This window comes from Phalacrocorax carbo, chromosome 3, assembly GCF_963921805.1.
Source record: "Phalacrocorax carbo chromosome 3, bPhaCar2.1, whole genome shotgun sequence".
Lineage (NCBI taxonomy): Eukaryota > Metazoa > Chordata > Aves > Suliformes > Phalacrocoracidae > Phalacrocorax > Phalacrocorax carbo.
Window position 1 is genome coordinate 55,159,761 of NC_087515.1, and position 27,429 is coordinate 55,187,189.

General features: G+C 42.1%; 1 protein-coding gene across 5 annotated transcripts in view; it reads left to right on the forward strand.

Annotated features, from left to right (window-relative positions):
* The window catches only part of UTRN (utrophin), a 383,596-nt gene that overhangs the window by 43,762 nt on the left and 312,405 nt on the right, over positions 1 to 27,429 (forward strand). For all 5 annotated transcript variants that reach the window (XM_064446971.1, XM_064446972.1, XM_064446970.1 and 2 more), the window contains one exon: positions 14,096 to 14,157. In XM_064446971.1, coding sequence (XP_064303041.1) covers positions 14,096 to 14,157 — 62 coding nt within the window. The remainder of the gene's footprint in view (positions 1 to 14,095; positions 14,158 to 27,429) is intronic.

Consider the following 27,429-nt stretch of genomic DNA (forward strand, 5'->3'; position numbering starts at 1 on the left):
TATAATATGACATTTCTGTACTTATCTCTCAGCTCTAAAATTTTTTAAATTGTAATTTGTATCTGGTTTCTGTCTCCATCTTTCTCCCTCCCCAGATTCCTTTCTGCTATCTTGTGGTTTGGAGATTGACATGATCCAGGTGCTGAACTTGTGTCACAGGGTTGGAGATGATATGATAAATACTAACATCCATGTTTCATCCTTGCTCACTTAGGCTTTTGTAATTCTTTTTCCTCTTCCAAGAATGAGTGTCCTCACACACTGCCATCTGTACGGCTCTTTCCACCCTTCTAAAAGTAGACAACAAAGAGGTAGAAATTCATTATTTTCTGGAAGATCTGTTTTTTCCATAATGTTTGTGTCCAGGAGGTGCAGGTAGGTAGTACGGCTTAGCAGCTGGAATTCTGAGTTGTCTTACGCTCCGTTACTGAGCCCAAATGTCATTCTGTGTTTGAAGGGTGAGAAGGCTGGTAGTCACCCTTCCTTGCTCTTCCTTTCTATAGCCATGTGAAGACTTGGGGACTAACAGTGAAGCGTTGTGACATGAATAGAGTGTGGAACAATGTGACTCTGATTATAGACAAGACTGAAGTTTCTGAGCTTTTATTTGTTTAGTCTTTGGCAAGCTGTTATTTTTTTCCATTGTACGGTTATCTCTGCAGGACTGAAGACAAGCCTCTTGCATGAAGTAGGTTGTAATTAAATGCAGCAAAATTTGAAGTAGTATAATAGGTTGCTAAGTCAGCTCTTAGTCACACTAATTCTTCTGAGAGCAAAAACCTTCACATATATTCCTTTTTCTGCTCTCCTTAGCTGTCCTCTCTTTGGCACCCTGGTGACCCTTCCTTTATACTCTTTCCTGTCACTCAGTTTTCACTTGTCATCTAAAAAACCTGGGGATTCTGTTTCTGAATAAACAGAAGTCTGCATGACCGGCTTCACAAGAAGGATTTTGCCAGTCTCTAGCTGGACTAAAAAGATGCTGGAGGATAAAGGCAGGAAGCAATATTCCAGTCTGGTCCCTTCTTAGCACTTTCAGAGCCCTTGTTAGCTGGACTCTAACTTTGAAGGGGATGATAGCAATATTTAGTAGAATGACTGTACAAAAAAGGGAAGACTATCCGGCCACTTGAGCTGCCCTTCAAACATGAATTTTCATTTCCAAGCGTAGCGGACAGGCATAATATTTCTTGTGCTGTTTGAGCACAAGAGCAGGTAGGTACAAGTAGCAGGTAGGTGACGGAGATATTCAAAATGTGTGTGGTCCTTCTATGCCAGCTTGCAGATGTGTGTGTGGTTGCAGCTATGAAGATCTAATCCATGTTATGTGAGTTAAACTTCTTATATCATTGCATTGGGGATGAAAATGTCTGGTGTTTCTTAAACTGAATAGTTTTGTGATTTAGTTTTTGGGACTGTTGTCCAAAGGAACAAACAGCTGTATAAAACTCTTGGAACAGCTGTTAATATTAAACCATTGTAATATGAATACGGTAGAAAACCTTAACCAGCTTAAGATGTTATGTTAAAGCAGAGCAACTTAGGACTTAGGTAGGTGGTAAATGGAATCTGACTAAATTGCAGGCATTATAACATTAAGTGTCACAAGTATTTGGCAATTACAAAGCAGCCAGACACTAGCTGGCTTTTTGAACGTCTCATGTACCATATCCTCCCCTCTGCTTGTCTTTGAAGGCAAAAGTACTAACTATTCCCAATCAGTTTAATCACCTAATTTTTGCCCAATCTGTGTATCACTGCAAATTCAGTGCTGTGAACTTGAGTAGGATTAAGAAAAACTGCCTGCCAATGAACTAAGGTCACGGAGTACTCCAGATTCATTGTGCTGCCCCTCTGTATTTAGGTGGGGGAAGAAACCTTGGTGAAAATCTAAATCAGGGCTACTACGTACTTCGTCAAGGTTCTCTGACCCCTTACACAGTAAGAACGTGTGAAGAATGACTGGAGCTGCTATAAGGGTAGTTTTTGTGGTGGTTTTGTTTGCTTGGTTTTTTTTCTTTAATCAAGGTGAAAGTGTGTGATGCTCTTGAAATTGATCATGTGGTAACTCAGTGTATTTGCAAAGTAAAAAGTGAAATGTCACAGCTTCTAGCAAATTTTATCAATCTTACTGCTCTTAGTTTTCCCTTGAGTGATGCAGATAAGACTGGCAGAAGTACTGAAGTTACTTGTGATAGATACAAATGTAGAATGTTGAAAGTAAATCTTTTTTTTTTGCCTTTACATTTTTAGAAAATGATCTAAAACTGAGGTAAAAAGTACTTTCTAGATGCATTCCACTCTTTTCCCCACACCTAGTTTGTAGCATACAAAAGTAAAGATTCAAAGGCAGGTCATGTGAGGACTACAGTGTCTTCAGGAGATGACCTATGACTTCCATTTTGTAGTTGTATTTCACCCTGTTCATACCAATTGTTCTTTCTGTGATGGTAATGTTATTTTAATGTTTCAGAAATAATAATCTTCCTTTTATTATTTCCATTAAAGTATTACTTCTGTTTGCATAGCCTGAAGAGTGTGAAATGCATTGTTGGGTTTTTTACTACCAAGCTTTGTAGTTTGCCATAACTTATGTGCATAATTTTATTGAGACTTTGAAATTTATTGTAAATGTGCATGAAGTTATTTTGTTATAGTATATTTCTCACTTAAAGAAGTGCAAATACATGTTAAGTAGAAAGCAAGATTCTCTTTAATCCCGTTGGGGAATGACATAAGCTTTGCTTTTCTTTGATAAAGAGCCAGTCTTTTTGCATGCTTCTGGGACTGCATCCTTGCCTTATCCCCATGTCCTTTCTCTCCCTTATTTCACCCTTCATGTCTGAGCAATTATACCCTAATCCAGACCCTTCACAACCTCCTCAAATGCACTGGAGGAACTGGGCTTTGCTTCACCAGAGCTGGCTGGTTCTTGGGAGCAGTTACATGAGCAGGTCTGAAGAAGCAAATCGGTGGCTGGCTCTTGGGAGAGCTGGGGATGTGCAGATAAGGTGCTAACAGCAACCTCAGAGGGGGATGTCGTACTGATCCTTGCCTTTAAGCACAGCTCTTCTTCTAGCTGTCCTTATGTACTTCTTTTGGGAGATTTGGGAAATACTTGTTCAGTACTAATTGTTTATAATAGGAAACATTATTTGATGCTACTTGCAAATAATTTTTCTTTCTGGGGTGGGGTGAGGGTAGGGCCATGAAAGCCTTGCAAGAAATTCCCTCTTGCACTGTATGATCCAGCAATGGTGATCTTGTCCTGGCATTTTCTGGGGTGGGGGTTAAGTGCTGATCTTGCTTTAAGTATTTTTTTATTAAAATATCTCAGATCAAACGCTCTTAGTTGCAAGATAAACCTTTGAATTGAGGAAACTAGCATTTCATGCAATACAAAATCATATTGTCTGCTACAGAGTTTGTACTTTGTGTTTTGCTGCTGCTTTGCTTTATAACCTCCCTTTCTTACTGGCAGAAAAAAGTTAACCTGCCATGTAGTTATACTCTTTTTTTTTTTTCCTCAAAATTAGTGAATTAAGCCAGCAAAGGCTCTTACTTCATGCAGCTCTGGCTATGCCAGAGGAGGCTTTGTTATTAGTGATGTCCATGCATATTTTTCATATGCCAAGCCGATACAGTTGTGCCAGCAGAACTCAATAGTGTATGCCTGTGTTTAGATGCTGACTTATGCCTATTGGTGATAAGAAACTTTTGTCAGACTACACCTCACAGTGTTTCTTCCTGTATTGCGAGCTAGTTCTCATTTTAGAGGTCATTCAAAGATACAAAGGCCTTTCTTGATGGGGGGGAAATTCCTAAGCACTTGCTGTCTGGTTAAGTCAAAGGTGTGTTGGCAGGTCTGGTTTTAAAAGGATTTGAACACTGTTACTGAACTAGTCTCTTAATGTTCTGCGTTTGCTGTTTCAGCATTGAAATTGGTCTGATGAACTGGCTTATGCTACTTACATCTCATCAACCTGGGTGCTTGGAATTCACAGTTTCTGTTGGATTTAGCACTGGTTGCTCAGGGGAGCAGGTTACCGCAAGGAGGGCTGTGTGGGGCTTAGCCTGGCATGGTACCTGTGGTGGTGCCACAGCTGGATGCCATGTGCTTATACTTTTTCCACAAGCACATCATCACTGGTACTTTCTCTACCTTACTTTCCAGTGGTTTGCAGTTCAGGTATTTCTTCAGCTATAAATTATATCCATCCTTTTGTGGACTCTTAATTCCATAAGCTTGTCTCTGCTTTTTTAGCCCATTTACACTAGTGCCCTCATTTGTCTTGCTTTCACTGGTGGTTACCAGCATTAATTTTGGTTAGCTTAGTTTAAATTTGGTTAACTTAGGCTAGCAATATTCCGGCTGAAAACTCCAGCCTGAAGGCATAGACCCACCTGCTCTGCTGCAGGGAGGTTGACCTACAGTGAAGCAGAAAGTTGGGGACTTGAGGCTCTTGAGCTGCCTCAGCTGGGCAGCTGCCTGTTGCACAAGGTCCGTGAACCCTGAGCCTGCACGGTGCCTGATTCCTTAGTGCCAGGAAGGTGTGCAAGAACCCTTTCTGAAAATGCACCCAGGACAGGATTACACCTGTGAATATGACTGACCTACTGGAGTTGCTGCCAGAGGTAGCAGTAATAATCTGATTTGTAGTTATCTGCTTTCATTAGGTGATCTTTCTTTTTGTACAGCCAGTTTCTGGGAAGGTAAAGGTGATGTGCCTGTTTTGAATTTCACATGCCCTCACAAAACCATCTGATGTGTTAGTGGCAGTATTCAAACCCCACGTTTGCACAGGTTTCATCGTAGTCCTCGTAGAAATTGGTCATTAAATAATAAAAGCACAGGGATTGGGATGTGTATGCGTAATCCTTTGCCTAAACAATTGGCTGCTGAAATCCCTTGGCTCAGGTTATGCCAAAGTCTCGATGGGCTCTGAACTTGTGTTGCTCTCCTTTTTGACTGCTCAGTTCCTGTATCATCTTCAGTTTTGGTCACACTCTTTAGAGTGGTATGTACTGAAGTAGGGGAAGTCTTCTGTGGGCTCATGCTGATCGTGATCAGTGGCTTGTTTGATTGCATAAATACCAGTTTAAGTGCATTCCAGATATTTATCTTGCAACTGTCGAACAGAATTTATGTACTTCCAGAGCAGTTAATCATGGAGGGGGTTCAACTTTGGGGCCTAATTAATGTCTAAACCAGGGAAGAAAAATTGAGTTTAATTAGGATATAGGAGTAGCAGTGCCTCGACCTACTGCTGTTCTGATCAAATGACAAAAGAAAATTCTCATGTTTGCCAGACGCCATAAGGAGGGACGATTCATAATACTTGATTTCTCTTTTATTCTTTCCTCATTAAGATATCTCACTAAATACAAGATATTGAATAAGACACCTTTATGACTGTGTTCCTTCTTCCCTCTAGGGAAAGAATAGTAATTTCTGAGTGTTCAAAGTTTTGCGTAGCATCATGTTTTCTTGCACAAAGGTTTTTCCCTTCCCTAGTGGTGCAATATTTCTTTTTCCTTGGTCAGCAAACGAATGTGGCTGGGAAGTGAAATACTCAATTTATTTCAAGAAATGGACATGCCTTTTGCTTAACCTTCATCACTAGGGATGGGTGACAGTACAAAATACTTAACCTACTTTGGGTAGGTTGTGTGAAGGTAAGAGCAGGTTAACTTATGGTGATTGTTTTTGTAATGAACTTGCTGGAGTGTTTTAGGGATAGAAATGAGAGTATTTGTGGTTTGCACTAACATACTTTGCATTTAAATTTTTTGGTCATCCTGTTAGTTCTTTTTGCTTCCTTTTCCTTTATGCTTAGAGCATTACTACACCAACTGAATTTTAGGAGCTTCCTTTAAGCATTCTATACGTCAGGCTTCATCTTAGTAAATTACAAAGGTTAATAGGCCGAGGTAAATAATTTACAGGCATCAGCATGACTCTGATCCTTGACAAAATAATGGAATAGCTAATGAAGCTCAGACTTAGTCTGTCTGCAAACAGTTTATGCTTTTTTTTAAACTTCATTTGCCGATTTGATTTCTGTATAGACTGGGCTCAACTTTGTTGCTGAGGTCAGCATGCAACAGTTCTGAGTTGAGGAATACTTTGTATCTGGGGTTTGCTTCCCCCCCAGCTTCTATCTTCCTGGGCAAGCAACACTTGGGATTTGTAAGAGTAACAGGACTTGGTGTGAGTCGTGGTTGTGAAGAACTTTAATGTGTTAGTCTATGTTTGTAGGTTGGCCACAGAAAAGTGTAGAAGCCTTCCAGTACGTAGTCTGTTAGGTGAAACTGTGTTAGTGAGCAGCTTTACAGCAAGTGACTTAAGCTTTAGATGCTGGCAAGTTTGTGAAACAGGAGTTTGCCTCCTTTCTTTCATTCATTTTCTTTACCACGGGCATGCTGCATGTTCTTGGACATGCTCCCCTATACTCAGCGCTGGTGAGGCCACACCTGGAGTACTTGGTTTAGTTCTGGGCTCCCCAATACAGGAGAGACGTGAACATACTGAAGTGAAGCCAGTGGAGGGCCACTAAGATAATGAAGGGACTCTACTACTATATAGGAAGCCAACCTTTATTAATCTATTTCTTAGGAAATTGGAGCATGTAATAATATGTAGGAGTCAGATGATATATTAGTTTGCATCTCAGGAGTTGGCTTCTATTTGCGTAGGGAAAAACTGCTGAACTAGAAAGGTTTAGGTCAGGTCCAGATGACAGACTGGTGGAGGGAGATTTGCCACAAGATGGGGAGGAATGGATGGAGGAGTCTGGGAAAAAGATAGGCAGCTCTGAAGGGATGGATCAGGAAAGGTTTTAATGTTTGGGTGTGAAAAGACAGAGAATAGGGGATGAGGAGGATTTGGGATTGCAGCCTTTGTTTTTTTGGAAAAGGAAGATAGGAAAACATCTGGCTAAACAGATTTGGGGTAAAGACTCTGGAATATGAGGGGGCAGGAGCTCAGTGTTGGGAATAAGAACTTTGCAGAGTGCTACTGTCTTTACACACCTGAAATGTGGCCACTTGTCCTTATTGCATATAGCATGTCAGCCTTCTCAGTCTGACACAAACTTGGAGCTCTGGCCAGAGCAATGCATGGAGTATTTTGCACCTCTAACAGTACCTGTGAAAAGTTGTCTCTGGGATATTATTGCATTTCCTTCTGCCATATTGGGTCTGCTTTTCCAGGCAATTATGAAAACTTTTGAAAAAGTTTACTCTTATGTGTCAGATTTCCTTTTCTTAAGGAAGCTTGCCACAGAGTATGACATAATCATATGTGGAAAACAACATTTTATCTTTTGTACTGTGGACATTGTTTCCTGAAGATGTTCAAACAAGGTTGATTGTTCCCCTGATTTGAAACTCTGCCATAACTGATACCTGATACCATAACTATCCAAGAGTGATACTTGCATGTATACAGTTTATGGCTTGGCTTCCCTTTCTGCCCAAGCAATATTGCTTATTTGGGCCTGCACAAAGTCTCTGACATCTGTTGTGTGTCTTCCTTATGATATGCAGATGGGCTTTTTGTGGGGAAGGCTGCTGTGTTATGCCAGGAGATTACACTAGATGATCACAATGATCCCTCTGACCTTATAGCCCGTGAATCACCTCCGCAAATGCACGCGAGCCTAGTAATAGTTCTAATTTGGGCAGAGAAAAAAGAGCAGATGGCTAACACCAACTTGTGGAAAGCATTTCTGTTTTCTTTGTCGTGGCTCAAACACAGGGACCTAATCTGTGTTCATAACAATATGAGCTGTAGTAAATCTAGTTTGATTCCTACCTTCTTATTTGTGTCTGTGAATTTACTTTATCTCTTTAAGTGCCCTCCTGTTTATGTACTTGGAAACATCTTAATAGCCAGATTTTGGGCAGGTGTTACCCACCTCTCTCTTTTCTCTCCATGTGCCAGTCGTGTTGGTTGGGACCTCAGGGAGATGATGAGGGCATCTTCTCCCTGTGGGAGAAGTTTGTCCTTTGATATCTACGGGGTGCATATAATCCAATCCACTGTCTATCATCATAGAGGTATTTGCAATACCTTTATTCCAGTTACCTCTTTTTCCACAGTGCACTGGCTGATAGCTGAAACCCTCTAACCAAAGATTTTGACAGAAATTTTTCCAGCCTCAAACCTTGGTGTGTGATCACTGGCAGTTCGTGAAATGCGTGCCCAGCTCTGGAAGCTGATGCTGCTTGGTTTAACTAAATGTTAGGGAGCCATTGCAGGCTGTTGGAGTGAAATGTGGGGTCGACAGGGCCTGGCGACTCTCTAGGGCAGCTCCACGTAGGTGTCAGGACACTTTGCTTCCAATTCTTTGTTTTGCATTGTTGTCCCGTGAAAACAGCAGGGTCACTGGCTGACCGGCATGGGTCTTCAGGCCTGGTGCATGGTGCCACAGCATTATTTTTGTCTCAGGAGAGCTTGCTGTTCTCTCTAGGTTCCTCTTAAACATCATTCCAATGTGCTGAGACCAGCAGCATGGTGCGTTAGATTGCCTTTTCTAGGAGGTATGGAAACAGCTATTTTAATATTGCTTCAGCTGTGAGGATGCCTTCTAATTTATCAGTTGCTGGGGGATTTTTAATTGTGAAGTAAATACAATTTAGCTTAGACTCACAGCACACATCAGTGAGAACCAGGGGGTGGTCCTCATTACTTGTCTGTGGTGTCTTGTTTTTGATGGTGTTTGTTGGGAAACACCAGGGAGTGAGGTGCAAGTTGGTTTTTTTTTTTAATTTCAGGTTTTTTGTAATGCCCGTATTTCATAGCTTGGGCTGTACAGAGAATTTACAAATTGGGCAGCTACATTTTATGTGACTGTTGTAGGCAGGCATCAGTACTTATTTTTGTTAGAGACACTACTAATATAACTGTGGTTTTGCCCAACTGCTGCAGTTTGGTGGAGAAATAATGGAGGAAAACTTTGTGCTTGCCACTGATTGCAGAAATAAAAATTGCAGTGCAAAGGTGAAAACGTACAAGCAAATTACGTGTTGCTGGAGCCAATTGTTCTACCATGGTGTTGCAAGAGAAGAAGAAATCTTCAGAATGATCTCAACTCTTGGCTTCTGTTTCTTTAAAAAACCCAACACCCTCCCCTTTAAAAAAGCCTAACCCAACCCAAAACCTCAGGGCTGCCCATAAAGATTATTCTGTGTTAATGAACTCAGGGTCCAGTAGTCCCAGTGAGCATCAGAGGTTCTTCTGTGAGCTTGGTGGTCATGAACTCTGGTGCTTTGTGGCTTGCTTGGCTTTTTGCCTGTGCTAGTGGGGTTACAAACCACACTGGTTTCCATCCTCAAATTTTGTCTTTTTATATGTGAATTAATCTGAATTTGACAAAGATAGTTACTTTCAAAATGCTTTTTCTATCCAGAAAATCCTGCATCCAAGAATACAAAACTTTCCCCTCTTTTCGTTAATGTTGTCAGGGTTTCAGATGCGTGCTAATTCTGGGTAGGGCGGTATCTATGATAGATCCTCTTGCTTGCCTAAAGGCACAGGCAAAGGGATATTTCTAACTTTGTAACATTCCAAGTGTCTTAATTGAAACCCACAGGCTAATTCCTTCTATTTCTAAATTCCTTTTCTGAGAACTTAGATGAGAACTTAAATAATGAGGTGGGGAAGGTGATTTTAAGTCTTAAAACATGAGATGACCCTTGGTAACTTGTGCTGGAATGGTCGGTTAATTTCCGTACTCTATTTGCCAGTCTGTATGCTGCTCCAGGGAACTCTCATTGTAGTGCTGCTCTGCCAGCTGTTCTGGGTGTGATAACTTTTGTCTTTCAAAAACTAAATAACACAGTTCTGTCATGTAAGCATGTAATGCGTTCTGGGGAAATAAGAAAGCTGGCTCTCAGTACGAAGCAGAGGTTGAGTAAAGGGCAAACCACAATCTGGTGAGGCTTTTGCTATTACCTCTATTTTTAGATCATGTAGATTCCTTTTTGCTCCTGAATGTGATATTCACAAGGTAATAAACTGGACTTGGAACTGGGGTTTCAAACTGCCCCGATACAATTGAGGGATAATGCTGAGGGCGGAGGAGGTATGTAAGGCTATAAAAGTGATTCCTGGGGGCAGCTGAATGCCAGGACACAGGCTGGGCATCTGATCACAAGAGCGAGTTGTTACTCCAGTTGCGGGGACATATATCATGTCATATAACAGAAACAGGCTTCAGCAAACGCACATCCGGGATAGGAAGCTTTTCTTCTCTCTGTCATCACAAGAGTTTAATTCTGTGTGTTTAGGTTTCTATTTCTTCTTAAAGGAACAAACTGTTCTGACATTGGCCGTTACAAGTCCATTAAGCGCCTGGGGGGCAGGCAGAGCCATGTTGGCCAGAGGAAACAGTTGGTAGGTGATGAAGAAGAATTTGGCCCCCAGTCAGTCCTTGGCTTCTGTCATCAGGCTGCGGCAGTGTGAAAGGAAACACAAATTGTTTCAGGGACTTGATGAATTTGTTTCTCACTGGTCTGTGACTTGCTGATATTTTTAATGTCTCATGAGAAGTTGACTGGCTGGAGTACAGCATGCTTTGCTGAATGGTAATATTGTTTTTTGACTGAATGTGGCTAATTTGTTATCTGAATCATAATGCCAGCCTCTGGGGGTTAGCTTTACAGACTCATAAGATTCTAAAGAAAAATAATTTGACGGATAAAATAACTTGTCGCTGTTGTTAACAAAGCACCAGAATTTTGGTTACAACTTCTTTCCAAGGATTAATAGCAGAAAGCTTGACGCAACCCTAGCTACTACAATGGCCAATTACAAAAATCCTAGTTTCAGAGGCTTTTTATAAAGCAAACATGGAAGCATAGTCTGACTGGGCAAGAGTCATCTATGGGTTTTATAACTGAGCAGAATGTTTTGGGAAGATGGGAGTTGGGGTTCTGATTCCTTGCCTAACTGAAGTAGAAAGGATGCTCTGATAGTGAAGAGATAGTAGGGGTATATACATTAATATTCTTTCTATCTCCATTAAAGACTAAAATGTTTGTGTTTGAAGTCATGTGTGTTTTGGTTTGTTAGCTGGGTTTTTCCCCTTCCTAGGAAACCCTCTTTTTGAAAAGAGGGAAAAGGGGCTGGATTTTTAGTAAATGTCACGTACGCTACTGCAGCGCGCACAGCACGAGCACTTAAACAGCCTGGACCTGAGGTCTGGTGGGAGCAGCAGTAGGCACAAGGCTGGCTGGTGGAGTCGTGGCAGGCTGAAGCTGGTGTAATGCTGAGAAGAGCTGTCACCTCCTGCTGTGTGTGTGCTTGCGAAGGGGCTGAGCCCCCCAAGACTGGGGTGTGTAGAGCTCCAGGTGACAGCACTTATAATTCTATGACCCTTTTTATAACTGTTGACTGTGTAAAAGGACAACAATACAACTATTTTTGGCCTCTCTTCATGCTTTGCCTTTATCATATTGACGAGTAAGCACATTAAAAGAACGTTTTAACTTTGGGGTTAGTCGTCTTGATTCTCACGTAGGGAAGCTTAGGGCAGGAAGAAGGCAGACTGAGCCTTAGCAAAGTGACCTGGTACATAGATATGTACTTGGAGGTGTTGGCAAAAAAGGGACAAAGGTTACCAAATGACACTTAAAGAGAGAGAAGGATGTTTAAATATTGAATACAAATAATATTTGCAGTTAATGTAAATGGAAGACATTTTCAAGAGGTGGACAGAGTCTGGGACTGAGTTTTGTACAAACCTAGCCCTTTGGCCAAACTGTGGCAGTTAATAATCTGGTCTGTTCCTGTCTCCCAAAATAACACTTGGAGGGGAAATATATTCAGTATGTTTGGAGTTTTAAATCCTGACCCTGTCAGTCTCCTGAGAGATGGGTACTTGGAGAGTATCCTGCTGGTAGATCCTATCTGTCTTTGATGGCAAGGTGCTCTATTTCACTGAGGGAGGAGAGCAGGGTTAATGAGATCTTTCGGGTAATTGTATTCCCCCAGAATAATACCTTGAATTTCAACGAGATGTTTTAAGCATGGCCTGCTGTGTGTGCACTGTAGGTATCTTGAAACTCTTTGAGAGAAATCTTTTTCTGCATTGGGCTGTCTGATTTCTGGTTGAGCCTGAGGTGCAACTGGGGTGAAGGCTATGCTGGATCAGCTTTAGATGAACGGCAAAGAGGAAAAGCACAGAAGGCTGAAATAATGGCTGCTGGCTGCCACGTTGCAGCAGATGTGCACTCTTAAGCAGGTGTTTCAGCCAGAGTCTAAAAGGATCCCAGAACTGAGGTTTTACTTTAAATTGAAATGGACATTTTCTTAAAGCTTAAGTCTTTTAATTGTTGTGACATCTCATTTCTTACCAATGGGACTTATGTCTGAACTGAGCCTTTGCTACTGCTATTCCTTGTTTTTTACCTAATGGACATAAACACCTGGTTGATTGTTCCAGTCTTCCTGTAGGCTGTGTGTAACAGATCTCTGGCTAGATGTATTTGACATTGATGACATCTTTTCAGATGCGTGTTGGGCAGGAAAGAGGAAATTCTGAGGTCATCTACTGAAGGAAACTTCTGGTAGTATTCCATGACTCTTTAAAATAAACATCTGGAGTTTATAGGTAAAACTTCACTGTACAAGAGTCGCAATTGCTGCTGAGGCATACGATCTTTTAAGTGTTGTCTTTTAATCTGATTTCTTTTGAGATTGTATATTTTTTCTTTTCCTTGATTTCATAAAGTGGAACACTTGAGTTTCCATCCGGTTTTCTTTAGGGCTTCATCCTAGTGCAGAGACAGATGGTCTGAACACTGTGGTGGTATGCTGTGTTGTAAGGGGCTTGGAAAAATTGGTGCCAGCTGCCACTGAGAGGTTCTGCTCGAGACCATCCTGGGCAGTGGTGTGCTGTGAGTGCCTGAAGCATATCTCTGGGCTGGTCTGTTAAGAAGCTCATGGAGTCTTGAAGTTCTCTTGGAGGTCATGATCTGGGCTGCAGCTGTCAAACTGAGTTTGCCCCATGGAAGGTACTGCCTGCCTTGACTGCAGTCTGCTGCATGGATTTGGAGGTTAAAATCTTTCATAGGCTGCATATGTATCTTTTCTTGGCTACAGCAAGCAGGCCTGAAAACCCATGGTGGGCCAACCTCTTTTGCCTGGTCTGTTGTTAGCAGGTAATTTGCTGTCATTTACATGCAGGTGATGAGGCACTGTCTTGCCCCTAGCACTGCTCAGTGCAATTCACCGAAGAGGTGCCCTGTGATACAGGCAGAGCTGTGCTGGAGGTGACTCGGCCTGGTTTGGTGGAACAGACTCTGTAAAATTGCAGGTGACTCCCAAATGTCTTACCCTGGGAAGCTGTCTTCTCCCTGCACAGCCGGAGGCCACTGCTGCTCCTCCCTCTCTCTACTTTGCCTTATAGGTGCTTGTCTGTCCTTCCTTCCTCCTTGTCCTGCTGGGTCCTTCTGGCTGCCCCTTGGACCCTAGGTGCTGGTAGTTTGGTGCCATACCAGCTGGGGCTTCTGAAGGGAAGGCCTGCTGAGCTCCTTCCACGCTTTAGCTGAACTTGACTGTGACTGATCACTAATGCAGTTTTTAACCCAGGTGCAAAACCAGGCTGAGGGTGGGTGAGGATGTGAGTGCTTCCAGGGTTACTTCAGCAGCTTTGATACTGCAGTTGCTGTGCCGGGTACTGAAGGAGACGGTTATCTGCATCAGAAGCTTGAATAAGGACCTCAGCAGCTTTTGGAGTAATGCATCCAGGCAAAAGGTGTTGACAAAGCGTGTTGATTAAGAACCTGTGGTTTCGTAGGTTGCTCTTTACCAGATGGGAAGCCTGTGAATTTAATGCATCGGTACCCTGCCCAGGAGGTGCTGTGAGGCTGATTCTAATGCAAAGGAGCTGCTGTGGTTGCTAGCAAAGTTGAATGAAACATTTGTGTGACACGAAGTAGCAAAGACTTTGAGTGGTTTGAACAGCTTTATTGACAGATCAGGCAAAAAGTCCTCCCACTGAGTCAGAACAGTGTTTAATATGATCTGTTTTGAGCAGTCTAGGATTAAGAATGCATTTTCACTCATTGTTTTATTTTCTCTCTCCAGATGAACATAATGATGTACAGAAAAAGACCTTTACAAAATGGATAAATGCTCGTTTCTCAAAGGTAATGTTGGGTTGAAAGTACTACTTATTTAGTTTTGTTCACTGTTTAGAACATTGGTTAAATATACTTTGCTCTTATTCCTGTAGAATACTCCTAGTAAAACATGTCAAAATGTGTAATGAAAACATAAAATACTGTAATGTTTGCTCCTTCTGTTTCCCCATGCATATAAATATTTGATACCATGTCTTGTTTAAGAAAAGAAATGAAAGATTCTATTTTTAATACATAAAATAGCTATTTGCATGATGGTGTCTGGGTTTTGGTCTTCTTACTTTATACAGTTTATTTTACATGCAGTTTTATGAGTGCATTACAGCAGATTTTGAACCTTAGTTGCTGTGTTTATTCTCAGTAGCGCTGAGTCAGCTTTACTCATCCAAAATATTCTGCAACCCTCCAGTTGAAGCCACCTGGTGTTGCTACTTAAGTCTTGACTGTGAAATTTTTTTATAATTACTTGCTCATTTTGAGTGTTCCTTGACTGTCATGCTATTAAAACATTTCTTGTTTTAATTCTCTTTACTGACTTGAAACTTATTGAGGATATTGTTTTATGTTTTGGGATGAGAAAGGAAGTGGTTGCTTTGGGCTGCTATTTAAAGCCTGCTTTTTATGCTGTTCTGCTGATAGTGAAAAATTACACTTTGCCCAGGAGTGCGGTGGCTTGTGGGAAGTTTCCCTACTTCATAGTTTGACTGTGTGAAGGAACCTGGGCTATTATCGGAGAAAGCTCACGTGTTTTGTGGTTTTTTTAGCCAGTATGATGCTGCAAGTGGGATAACTACTAGTTTTCACTCCATTAATGAAGCAGGGCACGCATGTGAAATAGACAAAATACAGAAGGGAGGATGTGTGTGGTGGTGGGGGTTGGTTTGTTTTCTTTTTTTAAATCAATGACAGTGCTATACCAATGAATGGCTGCCTCTGGAACGCTGCCCTTCTGAGGTTCCTGTTCAGCAGCGTAAGAAATTTTTACCTTCCTTCCCTTCCTGTGCAACAGGACACTGGGCAATGCAAGGCTTGTGGCCTTGGTTGATTTCACTTTGGCTTATGTTTGTTTTGCTTGAAAGCTGATATCCTGCTCTTCATCCAATGCATTCTTGGCTAGTTTGCCCTGTAGGGAAGGAGTGTGTTTGAGTAACTGGTGGCTCTACACTCAGCTTTTGACTGGTGCTGGGAGGAGAGGTGGTCCTGCAGGAGGAGGGTTAGGCAGGCAGGATCACGTAAGGAGTGAAAACATGGTGAGAAAGGAAGGCCTGTTTGTAGAGACATGCCCTGGCATAAAGATGGCATGAACACAGAAATGACAGTGATACTGAGAATGTGCTATGTGACTTGCTTGTGTGTGTGTTATGGACATTGTATTGGAATAGGTAAAATTGGTTTTAGTCCTCATACTTATACACCCATGGATATATTTTATAAAGCGGTTTTTCCTTTTATACTATGTATTCAGACAGATCCTGCTCAGCTCCTGGATTTCCCTGCCACAGGGTATGGCCAGATACTCACTGGATTTGAAGTAACTCTGTAACTTCATGGCCCATTAAACTACCTGAAGCTATGAAAGCCATGTTAATGATTAGAGACTCGTATAAAAGGACATACTCCTGACTACTGCACGTACAATTCAAACTTGAGTATGGCTACTTTGCCCTGACAAGACACAGATTTATGAAGAGTGGCGTGTTCAGATTGCAAGGAAATTGCTGGTGTTAAGTAGAAATCACCTCATGTAAGAAAGTCTCTAGTTTCAGCAGTGCCTTGAAAATGTAAAAAGGCTGATTGCAGTCTTACTGAAGTTTTTGCGTTTACCAAGTCATTTGGGTGGTTTAAAATTCCTTTTCTGTGAACTAGATTGATTCAGCTGCTTAGTAGGATAGAGAGTTTCTAGAGGCTGAGTAAATGTAACCTGACTTACACTGCAGAAAATAAAATCGTAACTGAGGAAATTTGTGTGAAATTGCAAAGTTCACTTAAAGAATTTTACTTGTTCCATGTTAATTATATTGCAGTTGCTCTTCATTTAAACACATAAATAAAAAGTAAACAGCTGAGCCTCTATAAACTAGTTTAACATACAAAAAAATCCTCGCATTGCAATTGCATAATGTGCTCAATCACTGAACTTGATGTAAATCAGTTCAGTAAGGTTTTACAAATGATCTAGAGAAAGAGCACTGTCTTTCCCTTCTCTCATCAGAGAACAGGTAGATCAGCAAAACAGTGTCTCAAGTACGCTCAGAGGTAGCCGTATCTGCTTTGGGCACCTATTCAGTAAGATCTTTTCTAGTTCACAGTACAGTAAGTTATATTTGTGCTCTTCATTTGAACCATTCTAGAACAAAATGTATCTTACTTGCACATGTTTTTGGAAATGAAGGCACAAGCATATTTAAAGAGGATGGGGTCTTAAGGTCAATAAATGTACTCAGCCAAGCCTCAGCACTCACTGTAGGAATCTTTTCCTTAGGGCCATACGCACGACAACTCACAAGCCTATGATGGTTGTCTAGTAAGGATATTTTGTTAAAGGGAATAAAAGTTTTAGACAGTCTATTTTACCAAGCTTTAACCAATAGGGAAGTTTGCATTCAAATGAATTTCAATACAGAGCATTTCAGCCTATCTTTATATTAAGCCCCGTAATGTTTTTTCCTTATTGTATCTTTCTATTGCTCTGTCCAGTCTAATTTCAAGATTCAGATTTAGCTGTTTCCCTGTGGTATAGCCCACCAATTAAGGCATCTAGTTGTATGGATAGTTAACGTATGCTCTTCGAACACTCTAAAATTGTTTCCTATCCTCTTTTATTATTACCAGTTCATAAGTCATGACTATTCTCAGAACACCTTTCTGCAATGCAAGAGTACTGTCCTCTGTGTGTATAGCTGTTGCAAATAAAGGTAAATATCAGAAGTAGTTACTAATTTTGAGTGCTAAATCTGAATCTTGTGTTAGATTTTCCAGAGGGTTTGACGTTTCTGTAATATCTTCCTAAAAACCAGAGCTCTTGTTGAGTCTTATGACAGAGCTCGGAGGGTTCATCTCTTCTCCAAACTCAAGCAAACAATCTAAAATATCTAGTAGGTTTTCAGGTGGAGCTTGATCAGCATAGAGAAGGGACCACAAGATGATGGTGCCTGTGTCAGCAAGGACTGGGCTTATCTAGGGAAGTCTCCTAATCACACAGCGATTACCTGTAAAATTGTGCTTTAAATGATTCTGATTAGTTACAGGGGAAACTTTTGGCCAAAAGTAGAGTTTGAATTCAGGTCCACAGGATAACTTCTCCATTAACCATATGTTTTTTGTTACACATAAGTAAAAGGGGAGTGAACAAAGATTTTGAAATCAACCCCAGTTTTGACTTTTCCAAAGTTATAAATAGTTTCAGTCTGTATTTATTTGCATGGCATATTAGCAGGCCTGGGACTTGTAGATCCATCACACAGACCTCTGACACTTTGGCTGATAATCACATAGCATAGTGGCTGGATACTCGCACTTGCAACTCTAGAAGGTTCCTAGAAGATTTGATAGGCATGTTGAGGGATTCAGGAGTTGTGTCCCACTTTAGACCCTGCAAGTACAGTATTTTTTTCTGCCCCGTTCTCTTTACTTTCTTCAGTCCTACTTTCTGACCCTGTTTCCTCCCCCCCTTCACTATTACACCCTCTCACGTCAAAGCTTGCCTGCCCAGCAAATCTGGAGTTTTGATTGCCCTGCCTATTTCATTCCCACTTCTGTCTTTGTCACTTAGTTGCTTACCCAGTAAGACCCAGTTTTTCTTGTTAAAGCTCCAGGCCTGCTCTGTCTGTCCTTCCTTTCCCCTTCTCCCTCTCTACATCTCCTCACCTTCGCAGCCCTTACAGGATTCGACACTTGTATGGTCGTTCCTATTTTTGCATCTCTCTTCGACTTAACAGTCCTAGCCTTGCCCTCTATCTCCTTGCAGGAGTCAGTCTTTGCTGGCTTTCATGTTCGCATTTTCCAAGGGTACTCCTTTCCAAGTTTGCTTTCAGATTAGTTGCCGTCCTCTTCCGCTGTTCCTGAACTTGGCAGGTAGGACCTAGAGTCAACACAAGAAACATGATGCCCTAACTCTTAATTTAGACGCATGGAGTCAGATCTGTCAGTCTTTCAGAGCTTAGTTCTGTCACTCTAGAGGAAGCTCACAGACCCAGCATGGGCAAACTGAGACTCTTCCTTTTCTCCAAGGAATTGTGCTTTCATTACACTTGGGAAGTTTTCCCACAGGGATGGCACAAACACTTTATTGCTAGGAAGGCTGTGCTCTGCAAAAAGTACATAAAACATCAGAGATGCTTGTGGTATTCAGTGAAAAGAACACTGGATTTCTGTCCACCCACCCACTGCAGGTTGTAAGTCTTGGGTATGGGTGGCTGTTGAACGGGAGCCAGCTGGGGGCATTGTTCCAAGGTGTTGGGAGCTGCATTCAAAACCCTTGCATGCCTGAGAGCTGTGCCTCCCTTCCCTTTTTGTCATGTACTCCCCTCTCTTTCCAGTCTAAGCTCTCAGTTTCATTATTCTTATGGATGTCTGTGTGTCTTATTTCTGCATTTGCAGCATTTTTGTTGCATGTTTCTGTGATCCTGATCTTCCAGGTCCTGTGCTGGTGCCCTGACATCTGCATTGGCCAGCAGCTGCAGCACTGGCAGGGCTAGGAGCTAGGACCTGCCAGCCTGGGTGAAGCCAGACCTCCCATACTTCTACAGCATCTTAAACTCTTTCCTGCTCTGTGGTCTTCCAAAACACATTTCAGTTTAGGGTTAAAGTGCAAAGAAGCAGCTGAGGTGCAGCTTGGGAACAGACCGTGTTCTCCAGGGCTGAGCTCCAGGTTAGCCTGCAAGAGAGCAAATGCTTGGTGCTGAGGCTCCTGTGCATTTCCTCTGATGGGTCCCCTCCCCTGGAAGGACACCACATAAAGTAAAGATGAGAGAAGGCAGGGCAGGAAGCAAACTGGTGAGCTGTATTTGGAGTGCTTTGCATTGTGATGGCTTTATATGCATTTTAAAATTAAAACAGTCCCTCCCCCGTTATATCAGGCATTAGATAAGACTTTGCACTTAGCAAATTAATTAACTTCCTGGGTGGTGTGCTGCATATGTCTTTTCCACCATCTTTGCTCCTTAAATTTCTCCTTTCCTTGAAGGGAAGGGTTGTTTTACCATAATAATAAATGTCAGACCCTATGCTTCTGAAGACACTTTGCTGCTCCACTGCTGACTCTTAACAAATGTGATAAATCTTTTGAAAGACAAAAGCATACTTATTCAAGACAATTAATTTCACATGACCCAGGATACCTGAGGCCAAAGACACTTCAGAAGGGATTTTTTTGGGGGGGGAAGGAGAATGATGGAGTTTAATGTATTAGTCATGCAAGAAGAGAGATCAAAAAGATTGATTAGGCAATTTTATCTGTCCAAGGAGACATCACCTAAGAGGGTTTGTAGTCCTTTTTCCAGTTCAGTTTTTGTGGCACGAGCACACATACTACTGGTATATGTAGTACTAGTAAATACTTGACTACTGGTGAAGTATTCTCCAGTCTTATTCCTCCTGCTGTTGTCCACTGCTGAATTAAACTGTAAAATGTAACCACTGAAAGATAGCCAAAGCTTATAAAAAAATTGGCCTTAACCTGAGGAACAACCTGGGTGGAGAAGAATTAGTGGTCGTATGAACTGGACATGAAAAATTCAATTTTTAGTCTACACTTTTCTTCTTGCTGGATTACTTAGTCCCTCCTGAGAAGAGGTCAAATAGGATGTAAATTAACCAAGATGCAGGAAAAGAAATCTTTTTCTCGATTAAGTTATGAGATACGGTAAGGATGACTAACTTATAGCATAAAAGCAATACTACAAAGCATTTAATGATCTCTCCCAGATCTAGCTATAGTATGAGATTGCTAGTTTTCTCCCCTCCTCTCAACTGCTGCTGTTTTCTGCTCTAAGAACAGAGTGCACACAGCATCTCCCTTGCTGGACTTCAAGGTTTGGAATTCTCATATGGACTGTAATTACTGTTGATTTTGGTTAATGCTCTGGGCTTTGGGATGGAGTTCGACTGATTCATGGTTTCTGTGATCATCCCAGTTATTGGAGTGTTTGGGTATTCGTGTTTATGTGACCTTCTCAGGCACTAGAGCTAAATCTGGTAAAGGCACTGAAACAAATCTGCCCCTTCACTTGTTAATTGCTAATAAGGACAATAATCAACCTCATCAGCAGGATTTTTTTTTTAAAGGAATCAAGTTACAATCTGAAGTTAGGTGGCTTTAAAAAAAAAGGCGGGGGGGGGGGGGGGGGGCGGGGAGGTGCGGGGAGGAAGAAAAAGATGACCTTCCAGTCTTGCAGGAGAAATAACTGACAGTGATAAGAAGTATGGTTCCAACTGCCCCTGCTGGTAATGATACATAATGAGGCTTAATTGCAAGCTGAGGTTAGTACTGTTACATTAAACATATTATAATAACGTAAGCTTATGTAAATGCATTAATAGATGCACTGGGGAGAAAAATACATCCATAGAGAGTTGCTGATGCCTTACGTTTGTTTTGCTGCCTTGCTATGTCTAATATTTGCTTTTTATGTTTTCCCTCCTATCTTGTTGTCAGTCAAGTATTTCAGGTGTTCTGTGGATTAAGCTATCTTTAGCGTTTCTGCTTTTCTGCTACTTAAACTCATGTCTGTCATCTAGTAGAATCAAACTGTCCAGTTTCACTCATCTCAGTGTTGAGTCTTACTTTTCTTTTTCTCATTAGCCTGGAGTTTTAAATATTTAGTTGCTTGTAATTATTTTATTTTTAAGCACCAGTAGTGATATATAATTCAGTCAATAAGGTGTGTTCCTCCTGTGATTGTAACTTCTTATTGATGTCTTTTTACTTGGTATTTGAAGTCATAGTTTCGGTACTAGTGTTGTGTAGGCATGCCACACCTGCTCAGGCATATTCAGCATAGAGTAGAGCATACTCAACTAAAATACATCTGTCACAGTACAGCTAGTAGTTATGCATGCTCTCCTATAACTCCTGCATGTCAGTGGAAGGAGAATGGAAAAAAAGTATCAGGTTTTAATAAAAATACTTCTGTAAACAATGACTATGGTCTTAAATTAGAATTTGGCAACATTATTTGTTGACATAGTTGTTTACTTTTTGCAATGACCTTTTTGCTTTCTGAATTGTTTCCCACATTGAGTTCCCATGTGCTGGCCTTATGATGTAGCAGCACTTGACATGTTTCTTGCTCTGTTTTGGTCATGAAGTGTATTTCTTACTCCTACTGTTTGTAATGGAGTTTAAACTTAAGTAGATGGTTCAATACCTGTTCAGTATTGCCCCCTTCTCAAGAAAGAGAGGAAATGGGTCTTTGCGGCTCTACTACTGTTTTGACCTGTTTACTGAGTATCTTATTAGACATTAAAAATAGTCATCTGATGGTTAAAAATAATTAACAGAAAAACAACTCTGACTTTCCTATAAGTGACATTGGAAGATCAGAGGATCTGATGGAAAATCAAGACCTACTGCTTCCTATGTCCTTTCAGGGTGTGTTGGTGTTTCTGAGGTGGCAGATGACCTAAATGTCAACTAGGGCTTTCCCCAGCACTGCTCTGAGCAGCAAGAACTTGTTTGCTGCATTCCCTCAGTGGCTGGTGAAAGTCATATGTGTGCTTTTTACAATATGGTTACTTCCCTGGTGACAGCCAGCATGCATTACTGTGAAACTGAGAGGACCTTTCATCCTGGCTTTAATGTTGTCACTAGGAGGTCTTAATCAGTATCACTGAGGAGGATGTGAAATAGAGGTGGCTTATCTCTTACTTTCATATATCCTTGGCATTCATTTGTTGGAAAAGACTTGGGTCTAATAATGTACCTTCAATAACTATTGATTTAAAAACATGTAAATTCTCTGCTGCAGGTAACTGATGACATAAGAGAGAACTGCATATTTCTAGTTAAACTACTAGATAGACATTAGAACTTCTTTAATGGTTAACTTTGCATATAATTCCATGTTCAAGAACAATATACAAAGAACATAAATAGCTATGATAAATAATAGCTTGTGTTTAGAAAAAACAATGAGGCTTTGTCTTATTGAGAATTTGTGACTCCCTTTAATTCTCTCTAACTTGGCCATATTTGATACAGTTCCCTGTTAGTAATAAAGGGACAGTTAATGTTCTACTGTAAAGTATATTCAAGTAAGATTACTGCCTTTCAGCCTTGTGTGGATTCAGTAAAACAAACTGTAAATGTTGATGGCTGGTCTTTCTACTGTTGATAGCCTTGGATGACTCTTAAAATCTGGTCTGGATTTTGTTTATATCTTCCTCTGTTTCCTGTGAATGTTTTCTGGCAAAGAGAAGGAATGATTTCTGCACAGTCATATTGGCTGGCCTGGGTGACCCTTCTTTGCAAGTAATCCTAGACGCGCACAAGGAAGTGTGAGTCACCCTCTTAAACCTGATCCAGGTAGAGGGGCTGAAAGATGGCCAACAGGCATGTGAGGGCTGCTGCTGTGAGGAGATCACTGTGCCTGGGCCGTCCCTCTCAAAGGGTGCTGGTGTCTCACTGGAACATGTAAAGCTGATGCCTAGAGTGTCTGCTCTTGCCACGTATGGCTAGCTTCTGGTCTCCATCTCAAAGATAATTCAGAAACTGCTGCTGCCCCATGAGGCATGAATCAACAGGAGAAGTGTTCTTTAGTTATCCACAGCAGAAAAAGTTCTTTCTTTGTCTCCCCCTCACCTCATGTTAGTGCAAAGGCTGGCACCAAAATGTTCGTTGGAATAAATGTAATGGGGTGGATCTGGTTCTGATCCTTGTGCATGAGTCCCATGGTGGGTAACAACTGTGCCACCACACGCAGTTTGAGAGTACAAGCAGGCCTGGCCCCAGATTACATGCTGTCTTCAGCTTTTGTTTCTCTTACTTTCCTTTCTCTTGCTTTGCCTTCCTTTCCCTTTCATCTTCCCTCTTCCGCTTTCCCTTACGCCTGTTTCAATGAATCATGCTAGTTTAAAACATTGGGGAACCAACGTGGCCTCTTACTAAGTTAAGTCTGTTAATTATGTTCTTTTGTCTGTCTTATCAAGCCCTTGTCTCTACTACAGCAATTCTGTGTGTGCAGCTCTGCTGGCAAACTCCTCTCGGGCAGGCAGAGGGAAAGAGGTTTCTGCCCCTGCTTTTTTCTGCTTTTGTAGCAAACATAAACAAAGCTGTGAGAAAAACTACCTTCTGTTAACCAATAAGTGTTCAGTGAGGGGGATGGGGATGTGGATGTTTTACACCCTGAAACGGCACAATTCTCCTGGTACGTGGTGTGTCCCTGCCTGTCCTCTATACTGTCTTTGTAGTATATACTGGACCCTATTTTGTCTTTGAGAAAGGACCTGTTATCTGCCTTATATTTGTACAGTGCTTAGTGCAAAGTAGGCTGCTCCTTAAGTACTTACCAATGCAACCATGACTAGCAATTTGCCCTTGCTGAACGGCTCAGTGTGGTTTGTCACTGTCAGTTTTATAAGGCAAATACTTAAATTTCTTGATCCATTTTGCTCAGTGATGGACAGCCGCTTCTTACAGGATGCTGGCGGAGGCTGAACTACAGTCTTTAAGTATGTAGAAAGCGAGTAAAATTGTCCCTTCCAAAGAGAGGAAATTTAGGTTGGTTTAGCATACTGCATATCAGGCAGGACTCGAGAGGTATATGCTTTTCATATACTGCAGATACATATATTTATTTGTGTGTGTGTATATATCTGTGCATACAGACATTTTCAGAAGGCCAGATTGCTCTCTGGACATTAGGAGTGTGAGCGGTTTGGGCGTGGGCAGGGGTGGCAAAGAAAGCAGTCTGCAATGCCCCATGCCTTCTGCCCTCCCACAGAGCCCTAGCTCTTGCTGCAGCATGCCAGTCTGCCCCAGCACAGAGCTGGTCCCAGGGCTGCCTGTTCCACCGCAGTGCAGCTTGGGGCAGCGCTGTCTGTACGGGGCCCATCTTGTGCCCTGTGGTGGGTCAGAGCCAGGGCTTGGAGTGTTCGTGGACCCACTGGTTTGGATTAGGCTCTCAAGCTAGAAGCGCAGGTCTAGCCTTAGTGGTCACGTGTTGTGGCTGCCAGATTGTGCTGCCACAGCAGCCTCCCCCAGTAGGCTCAGCGGTGAGTCCTACAAACAAAAAGATGGGGCCTCAAGATTTGTGTTCTCACAAGAAGATGGTGCTGATGGCAGTAGCCTGGCCTGGCTCTGGATTGACCAATGCCTGGTGTAGGAGGGCATGCATAGCCGTCCTGCCAGCATTGCCCTAAGCTACTCCTTGTCTTCGCTTGGGAAATGGTTGTAGGGGACCATCCCTTGGGCTGCTGTTTTAGAAAGGACCTTGAAAATAGTTTTATAAGCTTAATAAACTGAGTCATACAGCTGTCAGAAGTTGGGATAGATAGCTGTTCTCTCTGAAGGAAGGTAAAAGACTTCCTGGAGCACAACACGTTGCTATCCAGCTGCATCACAGGATCTAGCCAGGCAGGATCTAGCAACAGTGTGCTCTGGAGGACAGAGCAGTGGTGTTCCTGATTGCAGACCAGACCGTGTGGCTCAAATAGCAGATCCTGTGTGTCCAGGTGTGAGGAAAATGCACAGCTGGGAAGCGGCAGTGTGAGCAGAGGAGGGTGCAGCATGCAGAGTCTCCTCTCCCATTGCGTCAGCAGTGCTGTGGGCTGGCTCTGTGCCCTGATGGGACAGCTGGGGCTGTTTGGGTGGCCGCTGCCACCAGGTGCCTGCATGTCCCTCAGGTGGGTGTGGGAAGCTGGAGGAGCAGGTTTTCAGCCTTCCTGACAGGTGTGCTGCAGTGGAGGTGGCGATGGGCTTGGTGGGGTGTGTGCTACAGCCCTTTCTTAGCCAACTTCAGTCACCCTGCACTTGTGGAAGTGCTTCCTATGAACTGAACTCCTTCCCATAGAGAGTGTTTTGCTAGACTTCACTAAATACAGAAGCTTTGCATGTTGCTGTGTCTCTGTTTTGAGGATAGTGGACACTTAAAGAAGGAAGGAGTAGCTTACATTGCAGAAAAAATGTAATCCTCTTCTGCTGACTCTTTAAACTGACAGCAAGATGTGGTGCTCTGATGGCCAGTGATGGAAAACCATTTTCCTGAGAAAGTGAGTCTGAATTACTTCCACCATGATAGCAGGGTGCATTGCGTAGGGCTGGAATGTACCAAGACCTGTCAAAATGACTGAAAGTGGAAAGTCATTCATGCTTGTTTTCATGCATGTGAAGTGAGGCGATGGGAAACAAAGAAGGTTATATGCTCTTGCCTCATTTAATACAGTGCAATAAGGGTGTCATCTATCTTCTTTTTCAGCAGATCCACATCCCTTTTAAAATTTTTTTTCCAGTTTCTGGATCTAAGGCAACAAATTTTTTGAGGGAATATAGCTATAGCATTCTCATTTTAGTGTTATCAGTCTGTTATACATGTGTGCATCGTTTTAATTATATAATGATAATCATATAATTATAAAGGCCTTACTTCTTCAAGGCCTTTGACACTGTATCTCACAACATCTTTGTCACTAAATTGGAGAAATATGGGTTTGATGAATGGACAATTAGATGGGTAAAGTATTGGCTGGAGGCTGCATCCAAAGAGTTGTGGTCAATGGCTCAATGTCCAAATGGAGATCGGTAACAGTGGTGTCCCTCAGGGGTCCGTATTGTGACCCATAGTGTTCAGTATCTTAATCAATGACATGCAGTGGGTTTCAGCGTGCCCTCAGCAAGTTTGCAGATGGCACCATGCTGAGCAGTGCAGTTGAGCCACAAGAAGGGTGGGAAGCTATCCAGAAGGACCTTGACAGGCTAGAGAAGTGGGCCCATGACAACATCATGAAGTTCAGCAAGGCCAAATATGAGGTCCTGCACCTGCGTCAGGGCAATCCTCAATATCAGTACAGGCTGGGGTATGAAGGGATTGAGGGCAGCCCTGTGGAGAAGGGTTTGAGGATACTAATGAATGAAAAACGACACGCGACAGAAATATGCGCTTGTAGCCCAGACATCCAACTGTATCCTGGGCTGCATAGAAAGAATCGTGGCCAGCAGGTCCAGGGAATTGATCCTCCCCTTCTACTCTGTGTTCGTGAGACCTCGCACTTCAATGGCTGGCAGGTATTTGCTTTTACAACAAGCATTTGAGTTGTATTGCATCAAGTGAGACTTCTGTTAGCTCCTTCCATCTGCTTTTCTGGACACATGAACAGCTTCCTCATGCATGTACCAACATACTTTTACTATCTTCTCTGTGGAGATGCATATAAAATGTAAACTAAATTTTGATGGCATTTGGGGTAATTGTACTATGGATCATCTTATCCCGTTACACACCATAAACTGTACAAGAGGCTTCCCTGAATCGGCTCTTGGGTGTTCCTGTTCTGCTCCAGCATGCCCCAAAGGCTTTTGGTGAAGTTGCTACATAGCAGCGAAGCACCTGAATGGTCTCTGAAAAGTGCACATGCTAGGAGGAAAGCCTTGTCTCTTCCTGTGCTGGAAAGAGTGTATGGTTGAGCTCAGGAAGTGGCAACATGTAGTGGCAGAATGTTAACAAACACTGATATTTAGGGTAATATTCCTGTTTGGTATTGGTCTGACAGCTTCATAGCTTTCTACACCCTTTACCTAAGTATGCGTCAACAGATGTATATACACGTTTTTAAGCATGACTTGTAAAAGTAATTGGAGAATAAATTTGTCAGGAAAAATCATTGCAAAACTAATATCAGACACTGGGCCCAGCTTCTGTGTATTTTAAGAGGTGACCTTAGTTATATGATCATTCTCGCCACTGTTTAGCTCATTGATACTATGAGTTACATTTAGGTACATTTCTGTCCAGGAGATGAAAATGTCGCTCTGCAGCTATTCAACTCTGATTTCTTGTGAGTAGTTTTAGTAGTATCGAATCTAATTAAAGTGGATATTTAAGGAAAACCCTGATGAATTTTGGGGAAAACCAGATATTTGCCAGAAAATGGGGTTCAGTGGGCAGTTCAGCGCTCTCTTTTTGATTTGTTAGCCGGCATTTGGCAATTACTAACAGGAAGAGGTAAGTGAAGGTAGAGGAGATCTATGTCAGCTAATTCATGTCTTGTAAGATGGGCCATTGGCAGACTTCTTTCTGAAGAGCAATGTTATAAAGCCAAGGTGGTAGAAAAAGGCAATATTGG